The 15,437-nt window shown below is 46.1% G+C and overlaps 1 protein-coding gene across 4 annotated transcripts in view; it reads right to left on the bottom strand.

The window, feature by feature from the left end:
• Nucleotides 1-15,437, bottom strand: part of PLEKHH2 (pleckstrin homology, MyTH4 and FERM domain containing H2) — a 230,063-nt gene that overhangs the window by 43,642 nt on the left and 170,984 nt on the right. For all 4 annotated transcript variants that reach the window (XM_029593328.1, XM_029593325.1, XM_029593326.1 and 1 more), the window contains 3 exons: nucleotides 12,286-12,383; nucleotides 10,915-11,092; nucleotides 9,317-9,472 (listed from right to left, as the gene is read on the bottom strand). In XM_029593328.1, the coding sequence (XP_029449188.1) occupies nucleotides 9,317-9,472; nucleotides 10,915-11,092; nucleotides 12,286-12,383 (432 nt within the window). The remainder of the gene's footprint in view (nucleotides 1-9,316; nucleotides 9,473-10,914; nucleotides 11,093-12,285; nucleotides 12,384-15,437) is intronic.

Genomic DNA, 15,437 nt, shown 5'->3' with positions numbered 1-15,437 from the left:
TAACCCTCCCAGGCAAGGAGGTATTCCCACCGAGGTCGGACGCCGTGCAAGCGGAATACATGGAGAAAGAAAAGGCGCGCCAATTCTGGAGCAGAATGTAGGCCAGGCAGTGGAACAAAATGGGCCATTTTAGAAAACCTGTCGATGACCCATATAACAGTGTTTCCTTTAGATAGCGGCAGGTCCACAATAAAATCCGTGGAAAGTTGTATCCACGGCTCCTCCGGAGCAGGAAGTGGCTGGAGGAGGCCCCAGGGCCAACCAACCGGGGTTTTTTGCTGGGCATAGATATTACAGGAATCAACATATGCCCTGGCATCCGTGGCCATGTTAGGCCACCAGAAGAATCGCTGGAGTAATGTAAGCATTCGGGCACGTCCTGGGTGACTAGTGACTTTGGAATCATGCGCCCACTGGAGGACTCTCTCACAGAGGTGAAGAGGCACAACTGTTTTCCTGGCAGGGACTGGGAAAGTTGCAGATAAGCAGATAAATAAGGGATCGATGATGTGACTAGGCTCTTCAGGAACATCTTTGGGTTCAAAGGAACAAGACAGGGCATCAGCCTGGAGGTTCTTCTCTGCTGGCTGATACCGGAATTCAAAATTAAATCTGGAAAAGAACAAGGCCCAGCAGGCCTGGTGAGCATTGAAGCACTGGACATGACTCAGGTGTACGAGGTTTTTGTTATCAGTGAAAATAGTAAATTTATGCTGAACGTCCTCTAACCAGGGACACCACTCTTCCAAAGCAAGTTTAATTGCAAGCAGCTCCCAATCCCCGATACTGTAATTCTGTTCTGCTGGGGAGAATTTGCGGGAGAAGAAGATGGAGTCATGGTCCCAGATGTCGAATGTTGGCTCAAGACTGCCCCAGCCCCAAAAGCAGAGGCGTCTACCTCGACCAGAAAGGGGCAGTTTGGTTCTGGGTGACGTAGACAGGGTCCATCAAGAAAAGCCCTTTTAAAGCGTTGAAAAGCTGTAAAGGCCTCAGAAGACCAGTTCCGAGTGTCACGGCCCTTATGGGTCATGACCGTGAGGGGAGCCGCCAGGGTAGAGTAGTTGGCGATGAAGTGGCGGTAGTAATTAGTGAACCCTAGGAATTGTTGTAGGGCTCGAAGACCCACCGGTTGGAGCCAATTCTGGATTCCTCTGAGTTTTTCTGGGTCCATGGAAAACCCACGTTGGAAGATGATATACCCTAAGAAGGGCAGACTAGATTGCTCAAAATGGCACTTGTCCAACTTGGCAAAGAGATGGTTCTCATGAAGACGTTGGAGAACCATATGGACATCTGCACGGTGCGTAGCCAGGTCCTTAGAAAAGACGAGAATATCATCTAGGCATGCAACTACTTTAACATACAGGAAGTCTCTGAAGATTTATTATTTATTTATTTATTTATGTATTAGATTTTATAAACCGCGGTTCCTGTATGAGATACAGATCGCCTCGGTTTACAGTAAACATTAACTTCGCTCGTAGGCCGTACATAGAACAAAAGTAAACAAGAACAGAAGGAAACTTAGCTCGCAGGCCGTATAAATAACAGAGGAAAAACAAGAGCTGGCACAAACTGGTACAAACTGGTACAACGGGTACAAACTGGTACAAACTGGTAGGGATGTGCAGACCAAAAGTTTAAGTTCATAAGTCCATAAGTCGAAAGGGGGGGTCATTTGCGGTCAATATGGACATATGGAGAATTCCATAAGTTGAGTCTATGTCCATATGTGCAAATAAAAATTTAAACCCCTCACCCGCCTTAATCCCCCCCCCCCCCAAGACTTACCAAAACTCCCTGGTGGTCCAGCGGGGTCAGGACGCCATTTCTGAACTCCTTTGCAAGGAGCACGTGAGGTCGGCGTCACGTCGGAGTGACGCGGCGTCACGTGATTCCCCTCGGGTCCGCTCCCGGACCCTCGTTGGGCACAAAAGGCACTTTTGGCCAGCTTGGGGGGGCCTCGGCGTCACGTCTGAGTGACGCGGCGTCACGTGATTCCCCTCGGGTCCGCTCCCGGACCCTCGTTGGGCACAAAAGGAACTTTTGGCCAGCTTGGGGGGGCCTCCTGACCCCCCCAAGTTGGCCAAAAGTGCCTTTTGGGCCCAACGAGGGTCCGGGAGCGGACCCGAGGGGAATCACGTGACGCCGCGTCACTCCGACGTGACGCCGACCTCACGTGCTCCTTGCAAAGGAGTTCAGAAATGGCGTCCTGACCCCGCTGGACCACCAGGGAGTTTTGGTAAGTCTTGGGGGGGGGGGGGGATTAAGGCGAGTGAGGGGTTTAAATTTTTATTTAGATCAACAATCACGATTTCCAACGTATTCAACATAGCTATGTTTAAGTTGGAAATCCGATCGTTTACGCCTCATTACTTTTTTAAGTTGCGTTTTCCATTTAAGTTCAAAACGAATGCACACCCCTACAAACTGGTACAACGGGTACAATTGGTGCAACTGCTTGGGAGAAAATATTAGAACTGGTACAGTTAATATCTCGAGTGAGTGGAAATATAGCAGGGGGCAGGCGTTAGGGTTGGATGTGAAGAACAGTGAACAGCTTTGAGATCAGTCTGGGGGATCGCATTGAGGAAATGGAGGGGAAGTTTAAAACAAGTGGGAGGCACAGGGGACATGTGTAGGTGAGGTAGCAATGCTTCATGGAAACTGAAGGGATAGTCCTCGCGGACACTCAGAAGAGGGGGAGGAATGGGGAGGGGCACGACTGTTAAAAACAGTCAGAGGCAAAGATTAGGTGTCAGGGAAAGCTTGGGTGAAGAGCCAAGTCTTAAGTTTTTTTTTTGAAAGTCAAGTGGCATGGTTCCATTCGAAGGTCTGGAGGGAGAGCGTTCCATTGGTGAGGGCCTGCTGTTGATAGAGCTCGCTTCCTTCTTGAAGTTTTCGCTGGCGGGGCATACAGTGTGCCTTTGTATGTGGATCTGATGGGTCTGGCTGACGTGTGAGGTCTCAGTTGGATGCTTAAAGAGAGTGGAGCAAGGTTGTGCATCGCTTTGTGAATAATTGTGAGAACTTTGAAAAGTATCCTGAATTTGACGGGCAGCCAGTGAAGGGAATGTAGGATGGGGGTGATGTGGTCTCTTTTTTTGGAGTTGGTGAGGATTCTAGTGGCGGCATTCTGTACCATCTGAAGAGGTTTGATGGAATTAGTTGGGATACCAAGCAGGAGGGAGTTACAATAGTCAATCTTAGATAGAATGATAGATTGTAGCACAAGGCAGAAATCGTTGAAATGAAGGAGTGGTTTAAGGTTTCTGAGGACTTGCAATTTGTGGAAGCATTCCTTTGTGGTGTTATTTATAAATTTTTTTAGGTTTAGTTGGTTGTCTAGCCAAGTTCCTAGGTCCTTGACAGCAGATGAAAAGTTGATGTTAAGGGTTGCAGGTTGAGGGGAGCTAGGAGGGTTGAGCTGGGTAGAGGTGTTGTCCTCTACCCAGCTCAAATGTTGTTGATCATTTGCTGGAACACAGCAGGGGCATTACAAAGGCCAAAAGGCATTAGCAGGTATTCGTAATGCCCATCCCTGGTATTGAAGGCCGTTTTCCAGATGTCATTGGGGCGTATACGCACCAGGTTGTAGGCTCCACGTAAGTCAATTTAGTAAAGATGGAAGCCCCTTGGAGGCGATCGAACAATTCTGAGATCAGAGACAGAGGATACTTGTCTTTATGAGTTATGGCATTTAAGTCGCGATAGTCAATATACGGCCTTAAGGATCCATCCTTCTTCGTGATGAAGAAAAGTCCCGCTCTGGCGGGAAAAATTGAAGGTCAAATAAACCCTTTAGCCAGGTTCTCTCGGATGTACTCCATCATGGCATAGGTCTCGGGCTGAGACAAAGGGTAAGTCCGGCCTTGAGGAGGCGTGGTACCAGGTAGAAGTTCAATTGGACAATCGAACCTGCAGAGAGGTGGAAGAATATCAGCCTTCTGTTTTGAGAAAACATCCTCAAGGTCTGCGTATGGAGCTGGAATGCCGGAGGACGTGGTCACTAGAGAAAGTGTTGGAGGTGGTACCACTTTTTTCAAGCAGGTCTGATGACAGGCTGGACTCCATTCAATGAACTGAAGAGATCCCTAATCGAACTGGGGGGAGTGACGCTGGAGCCAGAGTAAGCCCAAGACCACGGGTGAATTGATTTTTCTAAGACGAGGAATTCCACCTCTTTGACAAGGAGAGCGCAAGTGAGAAGGCGAACTGGCTCGATGATCAAGAAAATCCAGCCAGGTAATGACTCACCATAAATAGATGTAATACATAGAGAAGTCTCTAGGGAGTGGGTAGCAATACCCAGGAGCTGAACTAAATCCTTGAGAATAAAATTCCCTCCTGCTCCAGAATCAATCAGAGCAAGGACTGGAAAAGACCGGGAATCCCAGGTTAACATTACTGGGAGAGATAACTGAGGGGCCGGAGAAGTAGTGCCCAAGTTCAGGACCCCAACTGAACTTAGGCCCGGTAGTTTTCTGGATGGACTGGACAGGTCTGGAGACAATGGCCTGAAGCTCCACAATATAGACATAGGCCTGACTGCCTCCGCCGGAGGTGATCTTCGGGGGACAAACGCCCACGGCCCAACTGCATAGGCTCTTCTGCTTTCGCTAGCAAGGGAGTCCTGTGAGAGGTGGGACTCGTAGGTGGACCTCCAGGGCGTTCGAGCCTCCTGGTGGCGGATCTCGAGCAAAGCAGCTGGTGGTGGACCAAACCCTGTCTCGGTTGAAAGCCCTGGGAGCCATTCTTCCAGTTCTGCCGGCCGATACTCCATATATTTCGTGGTTCCCAAGAAGGAGAGCTCCTTCTGCCCCATATTAGTTCTGAAGAAAGTGAACAAGGCGCTTGTTTTCGCATGGAGACTTTGAGGTCAGTCATTGCGGCCGTCCACAAAGGAGAATTTTTGGCCTCGTTGGATCTGACGGAGGCTTACCTTCACATAGGGATCCAGGAGCATTATCATAGATTTCTGCAGTTCATGATCAGGGGCGAGCATTACCAGTTCCAAGTGCTTCCGTTCGGGTTAGCAACTGCTCCCCATGTCTTTACCAAGGTGATGGTAGTGGTGGCAGCGGCTCTCAGGAGAGAAGGGATCTTGGTTCATCCCTATTTGGGCGACTGGCTCATTCGAGCGAAGACAGAGGAGCTTTGCAAGTTAGTGGTTTGTTCGGTCTTGCAGCATCTTCACTCGCTCAGTTGGGTCATCAATTTCTCCAAGTGCCAGTTGATCCCGTCCCAAGTGTTAGACTTCTTAGGAGCCCAGTTCAACACGGCTATCGGCAAAATTTTCCTCCGGCAGGAGCGGATAGACAAGCTGACGGCTCAGTTACAGCGGCTGTTGGACCTATCGATGCCCAAAGTGTGGGACTACTTGCAAGTTCTTGGCTCTGTGGCATCTACTCTGGAATTGGTCCCCTGGGACTTTGCTCATATGAGACCTTTGCAAAGGGCATTGCTTTCCCGCTGGGAACCCAAGTCGGAAGAATTTCACTTAACCTTGCCGCTCATGGACCCCGCCAGAACCAGTCTAGAATGGTGGTTAGTTCCTGAACATTTACAACGTGGGGTGGATCTGGAGAACCTCCAGTGGGTAATTGTGACGATGGATGACAGCCTCTCCGGTTGGGGAGCAGTTTGTCAATGGCGGTCAGCACAAGGTCGGTGGACATGTCAGGAGGCAAAGTGGTCCATAAATCATTTGGAAACGAGATTGGTCTGCCTCGCACTGCGCTCCTTTCTCCCGCTCGTCCGGAATCAGTTGGTACGAATTCTGTCCGACAATGCGATGACTGTGGCGTACATCAATCGTCAAGGGGGCACAAGAAGTCGGCTGGTGGCCGGGGAAGTGGATGAGTTGATGGTCTGGGCGGAACGCAATCTGACTCGATTGGCGGTGCCACACATAGCCGGCGCAGACAACGTGCAGGCGGATTTTCTCAGTCGCCAACAATTAGACCCCGGAGATTGGGAGCTGTCCGAGGAAGCAATACAGTTCCTGACTCGTCGGTAGGGAGTGCCCCGTCTGGACTTGATGGCAACTCTGTGGAACGTGAAGGTGGCTCGTTTCTTCAGTTGCAGAAGGGAGCACGGGGCAGAAGGAGTAGATGCCCCGGTCCTTCCGTGGCCCCGCGACGTTCTGCTCTATGTTTTTCCCCCTTAGCCATTAGTGGGCAAAGTCTTAAGAAGAATAGAGACCCACCCAGGGTTGGTCATCCTCGTGGTCCCGGAATAGCCGCAGAGGCCGTGGTTCGCAGACCTGATCAACTTGGCGGTGGATGGCCCTTTGTGTCTCAGTCATCTTCCGAATCTACTTCGGCAGGGTCCAGTATTTTTCGATCAGGCGGCTTGCTTCTGTCTAGCGGCTTGGCTTATGAAAGGAGATAGTTGAGGAAGACTGGTTACCCGGATTCGGTTATTTCCACCCTCCTATGGGCGCGCAAAACTTCCACTTCGCTCACATATGTTCGGATGTTCGGTCTGGAAGGTTTTTGATTCATGGTGGGATGAAAGTTTTGCTGGGGCGAGCCACTATTGGGCAAATTCTAGCCTTCTTACAAGAGGGGTTGAGGAAAGGTTTGGCGTACAGCTCTCTTCGGGTGCAAGTAGCGGCTCTGGGTTTTTTAAGGGGAAGGTTGACGGTACATCCCTTGCGACCCATCCGGATGTGGCACGTTTTTTTGAGGGCTGCCAAGCATCTGAATCCTCTGGTCCGTCCAGTCTGTCCTTCTTGGAGTCTGAATCTGGTTCTCTGGGGATTGTGAGATCCTCCATTTGAACGCGTCAAGTGGGCCACATTAAAGGACTTAACGCTCAAGGCTGTTTTCCTCATGGCTATCTGTTCGGCCAGGCAGATATCTGAGATTCAAGCGTTATCATGCAGAGAACTGTTCTTGCGGATTTCAGAGTCTGGGGTATCGCTTAGAACAGTACTCTCCTTTTTGCCGAAGGTCGTGTCTGCGTTTCATTTGAATCAGTCAGTGGAGTTGCCGGCCTTTTCAGATTTAGATCAGGACTCCCCTCAGGCTCACGATTTGAGGAAATTGGATGTCCGGCGGGTCCTCCTTCGGTATTTGGAGGTGACTAATGATTTTCAGTTGTCGGACCATCTTTTTGTCTTATGGAGCGGTCCTAAGAAAGGACGTCAGGCATCTAAGGCTACCATTGCCCGACGGTTGAAGGAAGCTATAGCTTCGGCATACATATGTCACTGGTGGCCGGTGCCGGATGGTCTAAAAGCTTACTCGATCAGTTCTTAAGCGGCATATTGGGCAGAAAGCCAGTGTGTTTTCACCACAGGAGATTTGGCGAGCAGCTACTTGGAAATCTTTACACACTTTTGCTAAGCATTACCGTTTGGACGACCGAGCCCCGGATGTCGATTGTTTTGGTAACAGTGAGCTTTGAGCGGGACTCTCCGGGTCCCACCCCATTTAGGGCAGCTTGGGTACATCCCAGCGGTCTGGACTGATCCGGATACGTACAGGGAAAGGAAAATTGGTTCTTACCTACTAATTTTCGTTACTGTAGTACCATGGACCAGTCCAGACGTCTGCCCGGGGTATTCTGTTATGGAGAGTCCGCTCGGTTGTTTTTTTTATTATATTCTGCAGGATGTATCGAAGAATACGAAGATATCGAAAATATGCAACGCAAAATGTTCAGGTCAGCACTCCATAGTTCTCATAGTTTTCAGAGTTTATTGTTCAAATAAGTTTTTGGTCTAGCCATTGGTTGTTAAATTTTCTTCATTCTGCTTTGATACTGATTATATTGAAGGATCGCAGGTGGCAATACCAGGCTAAGAGGGGGTGCCTTTCAGCTTTTTCTCTGACTCCACTGCTGGAAGGGAGGCACAACCCAGCGGTCTGGACCTATCCGTGGTACTACAGGAATGAAAATTAGCAGGTAAGAACCAAGTTTCCTTTCTTGTATGTTCTAATAACATGACTGCTAGAGGTCCTAATTTACATAATAAGATAATCACCATTTTCTATCAAAAGTAAATAAAACCTGATCAGTAAGAATGAACAATAGCTGTTATCTTGGTTTGTGGGAACCTTGGCTAATGGTCAAGTAAGCTTCCAAAAGGAGTCTAAATTGTCCCTTTTGAAAATTTACTAGGGCTGAATTCCTAAATTTTGTGGGTAGCTACAGGGATGGAGTTAGGACAAGAAAACAAATTAGGTGCTTAGCATTGATATTCAGCACTAGGCATCCAACTTTGAAGCCTAAATCTGTGCAAACAAATAGGAGTCCTACATTTTAAATTCCCTAAATTTTAGGTTCCTAAAAGTAGGTGAATTTCCAGCTGAAAATTTAGGTTCCTAAGTTTGACTGAAAACAGGTGCCTAAATTAGGGTCTCATTTACTAATCATGTTTCTCATAGACACAGAATGAGAGGGAAACCTCAGAAAATCAGGCCCTTACATCCCTAAACTTAGGGGCTCAGGGCTTCTTTTAATATCAGCCTCGTAGTCTCCATCTCAGGAGACCTTGCAAGATGGAGAAATGGAAACAAGGGAAGAAGGAGCAGAGGCTTCCTTGATGACGGACAATTTGGTGGTAGTAAGAGTCACTTGTATTACATGAAGCAATTAGAAAGTAGATTATCTCTCTGACGTACATTTTATCTACTGCAACAGTGCTAGATCCTGGTTAGGCCAGCATGCTGTGAATTAAGTACATTCTAAACAGAGCTGAGTAACTTATAGTATTCTTACCTACTGGGAATGGTTTGGGATAAGATTCTGGTCACATGGAACTAAGAAGCTATTTATAATGTACACACAAAATAATGAGAAACCCTCTTATTTCTAAGAAGTGTCCCTGAACCATAGACACTAAAGAGAGGAAGAGAGCAGAGGGCCAAAAGGAGGGGAAATAACCCCACTGATATCAACACAGCAGTCACGTGATGAAAGCTCCAGGAATAGATACAACCAGAGTTGAGAGTCCTAGATCAGCATTTTGGAGAGGCATTAAAGGGGTTTCACTAAAGCCGATTAAACTTAACCCCAGGACACCGTATCAGAATCACCATCCTCTCAGAATGAGTATTGTTTTGACCGCTGTACACTGGGGCAGAATGCTCGCCAACTGCAACTGTTGTATTGTTCTGAAGCCAACTGGGAGCACTGGAAAGATATGAAATCAGGTCACTGAAACTGGGCTTCAGGTTCCAACCTTGGGTCTCTCTCGTTGTTATCCACAAAGCTGCATGGTTGTACCTTGAATAAAAACAGCCCTGAAAAAGTGTAGGTATTTTTATTCTGTCTCATGGCTGAATAACAAAACAGTTCTGCTTACCTTTATGTTTCCTTGTAAGCAGTGCTCCAACTCCTTCCCAGAAGGATCATCGGTAAACAATGCAAATCCTGACTGGGCTGGTCTCCTCATTCCCATGCCCTGGTTTAGTGTGTGCAGAAATTCTTCCACAGTAGTGGATGCATCAAACCCAACTACCTAAGATGGGAATTTAACTGATGTGTAAACAGGTGGATTCAGAAAGGAAACATTCCTAGTAATATACATCCCTCTATTTGTAGAAATTTGAAGGCAAGCAAAAAGTTACACAAAGGAGCAGACACAACCCAGTATCCCTTAACCCTGCGTAAATAACCTTTGTACAGTCTAAAAATGACTTTGACCACAATTCCCTCTAAGATGTGCGCATGCACACAGGTTGTGAACCTGGCGCACAGGTCAAAACATAGCATGTACAACAACTTTCAATATTATTTGCATTATACTGGCTCGTAGCGTACAAATCTGAATTCATCTTATAAAATGTTATACAAAAGGAATAGTTTGGTGCACAGGGACAGTAACTTTCATAGCGGCACTTGGGTGTACGTGTGTATGTTTGTGGATCACGCCTAGCGACACGGCCATTTTATAACATACGTACGTATATGTGCACGTTATAAAATAGCCTGGCCACGCACACATGTGCACCTGATTTTAAGTGGACACGTGCCTCTACGCACAAATGCCACTTCTACTGCTAAGTGGGGGGATTTTAAAAGACACACACACTGACACCATTGCCAGTTTTCCCAGTTCATTCCCAGTTCGCCCAGTTAAGGGATAGGACTTCCAAACCCCTCTAGTTTAATACCCTTCCTTCTCCCCCTTTAGACCCAACCCTTAAAACCCCACTGATCTGCCTAGAGTTTTTTGTTTTATAAATTACACGTCGTCCATAGCAGAAGTAAAGTTACGCGATAGGGGACCCCCGATGTGCGCTAGTGAGCATAAGTATTACATGCTAATTTCAAGTTTAAATCCAGGAACGCCCATGCCACGCATGTACCTGGCATAGTGGGAACATATATAAATTACACAGACTGCTGAATGGCCACTGATGGCAAACTCTTCCAGGACCTCGTCAGCCGTACTTTAAAGGTTGCTTCCTCTGTGATTGGCCAACAGCAGCCATTATCCTACAGCAGGACTCTGAACCCCGGCTCCTGTTTCATGGGGAAGCTGTGGCTTCAGTGGTTGTTCCCAGCCTCCAGGAAGAGCAGGGTCTCCAGAGTCTCTTGGCAGCGACACTTCCCAACTAACCACCCAAAGGACTGCTGCTACCCCAGTGGAGTGAAAGGAATAAAAGGGGAAATGCCCATCCACCTTAATGACTAGACTTTCTCAATCTCAGCTTCCTTCCCCTTTCCCAGTATCGTGAAGCCGAGCCAGGCTGGGATAAGATTCCTCCTTAATTCTGAGATAGTAACTAAGCAGGAAATTGACAGAGCTGCACCCCATGCTCGCATTTTTTTTTTTAAAACTGATTTGAATTTAAAACTTTATTTCCTCTGTCAGTACTGAGTTTAATTCTACTTTTATCCTGTTTTTGCCTGGGGCTCTTCACCCCAACCCAGCTGTGACCCAGAAACACGCCCTACCTGGTATGTGCCATTCAAGAAGTGCACGGGGATGCTGAAGGGAAGGGAATGATGGTAGGGGTTTCTCAGTAGGATTGAGAGGATTTCCATCCTGGAGGGGCGGGCTTCCCGGTCCCCATTCTGCTGTGTTCTCTCCACGCAGCGTTGACAATAGACAGCATATTTCCCTATTTCTGTCCTGTAAGAAAAGAGAAATGTTCTGGACCAAATACTGAAAAAAGTAAAAACAAAACATAAGGAGAAAGCCAGAGCATAAGAAAACGATCTTCTAATCTAATCCAGAGTTTATATATTGCCTTTCCGGTCCAACAAGGAACCACCCAATGAAGTTTACAACAAACAAAAAAATAAAAAATAAATGTATTAATCAAATATGTTTTATTATAATATAAATATATATATATATATATATATATATATACTCACATGATCAGATACATGATACGTAATAAATAATCACATGCATAATCTTAGCACTATGGTTAAAGGAAACTGAAGTCTATGTTATTTTAATTAATGGGATTATTTTCCTAATAGTGCCAAATGACGCGCTGCCGCGACACGCCCCCCCCAGGAAAGCCCCGGGAATTACGCGCGTCCCGGGTCTTGTGCTCGGCGCGTGCAGGGGGAACGTCGGGCAGGTTCTTGGGGGGTACGCTCTTATCTTACGCGTGTACCCCTTTGAAAATCTGGCCCTTTGATTTTTGGCACCAATATTACTGCATAAGGATCTAATTAGGGACCTTCATTTTCAGTTTTTATTTTATTTTGCTGGGAATTTCAATATTGTAACAAAAAAAATGAATGGAAAAATGACTTTTCCGCTGATTTTTCTCTTGCTAGATCAAAGTCATTTTTCCATTGATTTTTTTTTTTATAATACGGAAATTCTCAGGAAAAATAAAATAAAAACAAAGGTCCCTAGATATCATGCAACATAACGGACAGTAGAATTAATCACTATAAAAAAAATCAGAATGAAAGAGAATCCAGTGAATAAAGTACAAATATTATTTGGGCAAATACCCGGTAAAATACAGAATGCCAGTACTGCAGAGGAGGAAGGGAACATGTCATTGAAATAATGTGACTGGTGTGGGGAGGGAGTTTGCATAGCACTCAAGTCATAGAAATCAGGAAGCAATGGGATAAACAGGTGTGGCTTCCACAGGAAAACTTATAAGTGGACCATAAGAAGGTCCAGGATGAGGTCAATGACATCTAAATGCAATCCATGGCAGAGTATCCTGTGACCCTGCATGAGAACAAGCTAAACCACAGCAATCCGGTGAGGAGACGCCATTCCAAAACTGCAGTTAACCGATTCGGCTCCTGTAAGCAGCTGCTTTAACCAGAGAGATTCATGCACACCTGAGATCCGTGCTCCTCTTCAGGTGAAGCTTCAGAAGCCATAGGAACGGATGCTGGGGCAGGAAGAGGCCAACACAGAGCGCTAACAACTGCCAGCCCTGCAGAAAGGGAAAGCGCAGGCTTTCATTGTACAGAGCTGAAAAGCTGTTATGCATTTAACACTTTTACAATTAAGTTATGGATGACTAAAAGCTGAGCTGGTAGGGCCAGCCCCCACGGGTCTGTTGCAGCCCTGCACACTGTGGTACAAGGAGACCCTTGTCTGAGCCTCCCATCTGTTGAGGATGATGGCACTTTAGAACAAAAGTAGGCAAATCCGGTCCTTGAGGGCCACAAACCAGTCGAGTTTCCGGGATATCCCTAATGAACATGCATGAGAGAGGTTTGCATGCACTCTTCCTCAGTTGTATGCAAATCTATTTCATGCCTATTCATTAGGGATATCCTGAAAACCCGACTGGTTCGCAGCCCTCAAGGACTGCAATTGTACACCCCTGCTTTAGATCATGAATGCCCTCGGGCCCCGGAAGGAGAGAAAATGACACCTGCTGGCACCCCCTGATGATGCAAGAGCAATACTGAGGAGCCCCTGGCCGGCAAAGGGGGACCTGTGCTATCCCAGGAATAAGGAGTGGAGAAAACAGGAAAAGACAAGGAAAAAGCTCAAATAGCACGTGCAAGGGAACAAGCGGCTGTATGGGGACTGTAAGAAAACAAGTTTGGGAACATTGTGGACAATAATTGTCATGGCTCTGGTTTCAATAAGAGATTCTGTATGTTAAAGAATATCATGGGAGTTTTCAGGAGTGTTTTTTAAGCTAATTATGATTACCTGGTTATATGACTGCCATTGCAGTCCAAACACATTTTTGGAATTTACTTCCTTATTCACTCTTTTCTAATGGTTATTGTTTCATTTTTGAAAGCACTGCTTTTTAGATAAAAAAATCAAAACTGATATAAAATTATTGATTAAGAGAGAGAGAGAGAGAGAGAGGTGGTGTTTTATAATATTTGTGTATTAGTTTTAAACACCTCCAAATAAATACGTGGGAGCATCCTGTGTCAAGTTTCAGTGCAAGGGTTTGAAGCCACCCTATGCCATGATGTCACAGCATATTTTCTCTCTCACTCTCTCACTCTCCACCTATCGCACTCCCTACCTCGCCCTCATCTCCTCTCGCTGCCACTCCGATCAAAAATGTCGCCCTGACCTCCAACTCCACCGCCCCTCCCACTTCCAGTGCCCTAGGCAGTTGTCTAGGGCGCCTAATGCTCCCACCGACTCAGCTTCAAAGGGGCACTGCCATGGCACTCTGCCTGTGGGCGCCAAAATCTTAAATCCGGCCCTGATGGCAGTTCTTGTCATTAGCTAAAATGGCAAAGAAAAAAGGCTTTGATAATGTAAAATGAAGAAAAGACTTCAAGAAACATTGTTTCAAGGAAAAATATTTTGAACACCTTTTTTTTTTAAGTTCCCTCTCAAGTGATCACTGGTGCTTTAAAAAGATTTTGTAAGACGTAGAGAATTACTGTAATTGTGCTAGTCTGAAGAATTCATTTCTTATTCTCAGTAAATCATTCTGGGAATGTAGGCGGGTTTAATTTTCATTTTTCCAAAATGAGAGTAAAAGGCCCAAATGCCATGTCACTGTACTGAGGGCATAGCACAGATGTTCAGATCATTTTAATGAAGTCTTACAGAATTCTTGCTTTCTGTGAAACACAGACTTCTGTAGGGTCCCTCTGCAGGAGTCTGTGTGATTAAACTCTCATCTGCAGATCCAGGCTAAAGGAGCTGCAGAACCTTTGGCCGTTTTCATTCCAGGAGAGAGGGGGGTGCCATCATGGCCATTTGGCTAGGGCCTACAATGTTCAAGGGGCCTACTTCTGTTGGGCAAAATTTAAAAAAAAGCTAAATATATCTATTTCTAACATGTATAAGTAAAAATGTCAATTGTAATTGAAGAATTTGCTAACAAAAAAGCTCGTAAAGCCTTCTTAAATAAATAAAAATTATTTGGGAAATTTAGAAAACAACTTCTCTTATTAAGTATCACATCAGAAGCTTACATAGGGGCCTACTTTTCTTAGCTGGCATGGGTCTAATTCCTGCATGCTCCGGCCCCGGCCTTTTTCTGATGATCCACTTGCAGCTCACTCGATCATCGGACAGTGTACATGGTGCATGTGCTGCAGCTTTGAGAACTGTTCCCGTGTATGCAAATACCCTGCTCGCTATGAAGGTGATTCTGTAACATCGTGCACGTTAACACCAATTTTCAAAGTGGACTTAACCTGCTTAAGTCTGGTATGAAATTATGCTGGCAAAGTCGTGCGCAATTAAAGCTGCTACTTGGTGTGCGTAGTTTTGCAGAGAGAATTTATGTGTGTGCTTTTTAAAATCAACAGTGTATGCGTAAATCCTAACCCCTCCCAGACTCTACCACCATGGCACACCTCTCCCCTGCACACAAAAAAGTACATATGGTAGAGTAAACTTTCAGAGAGGTTTCGCCTATAAAAATAGCATGTGCGTGCATTAAATAGCAGGAACTGGTAGATATGCTATTTTATAAACATCAAGAGTATGCGTGTATTTTCCATTTTGTGTGTATATTTTACTGTCGGAAAAGAGAGGCATTCTGGGGCAGGGTTCAGAAGAACAAGCGGTAATTGCTCTTTTGCAAGAGATATGCACGTACACTTTGCTGAACTCATCTGTACACTTTTACCCCTGCTCATTGGCTGGCAGAAGTGAAATCGGACTTGCCTGGTGGCTGCAGCAGTTTCTGAGTGAGAGGCCTGCGTGAACTGCTGGGGGGGTTCAGGGTGAAGTGCTACAGGGTCTAGGTGAACCGGAGACAGACTGGGTGAACTGGTGGAAGCATTGGCAAACTGGTGATTTCACGATCACGCGTACGTAAGAAATTTCAAAACGGTGTGCGCGCATACTTTATAAATAGGGACCATTGTTTTCGGTTTTTATTTTATTTTGCCTGGGAATTCCAACATTAAAAAAAGTTTGTGGAAATATGACTTTCATATAATACGCAGGAGTTAAAATCAGTGGAAAAGTCATTTTTCCCAGATTTCTCTTTTGTTATACCATTGAAATTCCGGTTTGGACAGCAAGAAGAGTCTGAGCAGCC

Source organism: Rhinatrema bivittatum, chromosome 3 (assembly GCF_901001135.1).
Source record: "Rhinatrema bivittatum chromosome 3, aRhiBiv1.1, whole genome shotgun sequence".
NCBI classification, from domain to species: Eukaryota; Metazoa; Chordata; class Amphibia; order Gymnophiona; family Rhinatrematidae; genus Rhinatrema; species Rhinatrema bivittatum.
Note: the sequence above shows the minus strand (reverse complement) of the source record. Positions and strands in the feature narration are given on the sequence as shown.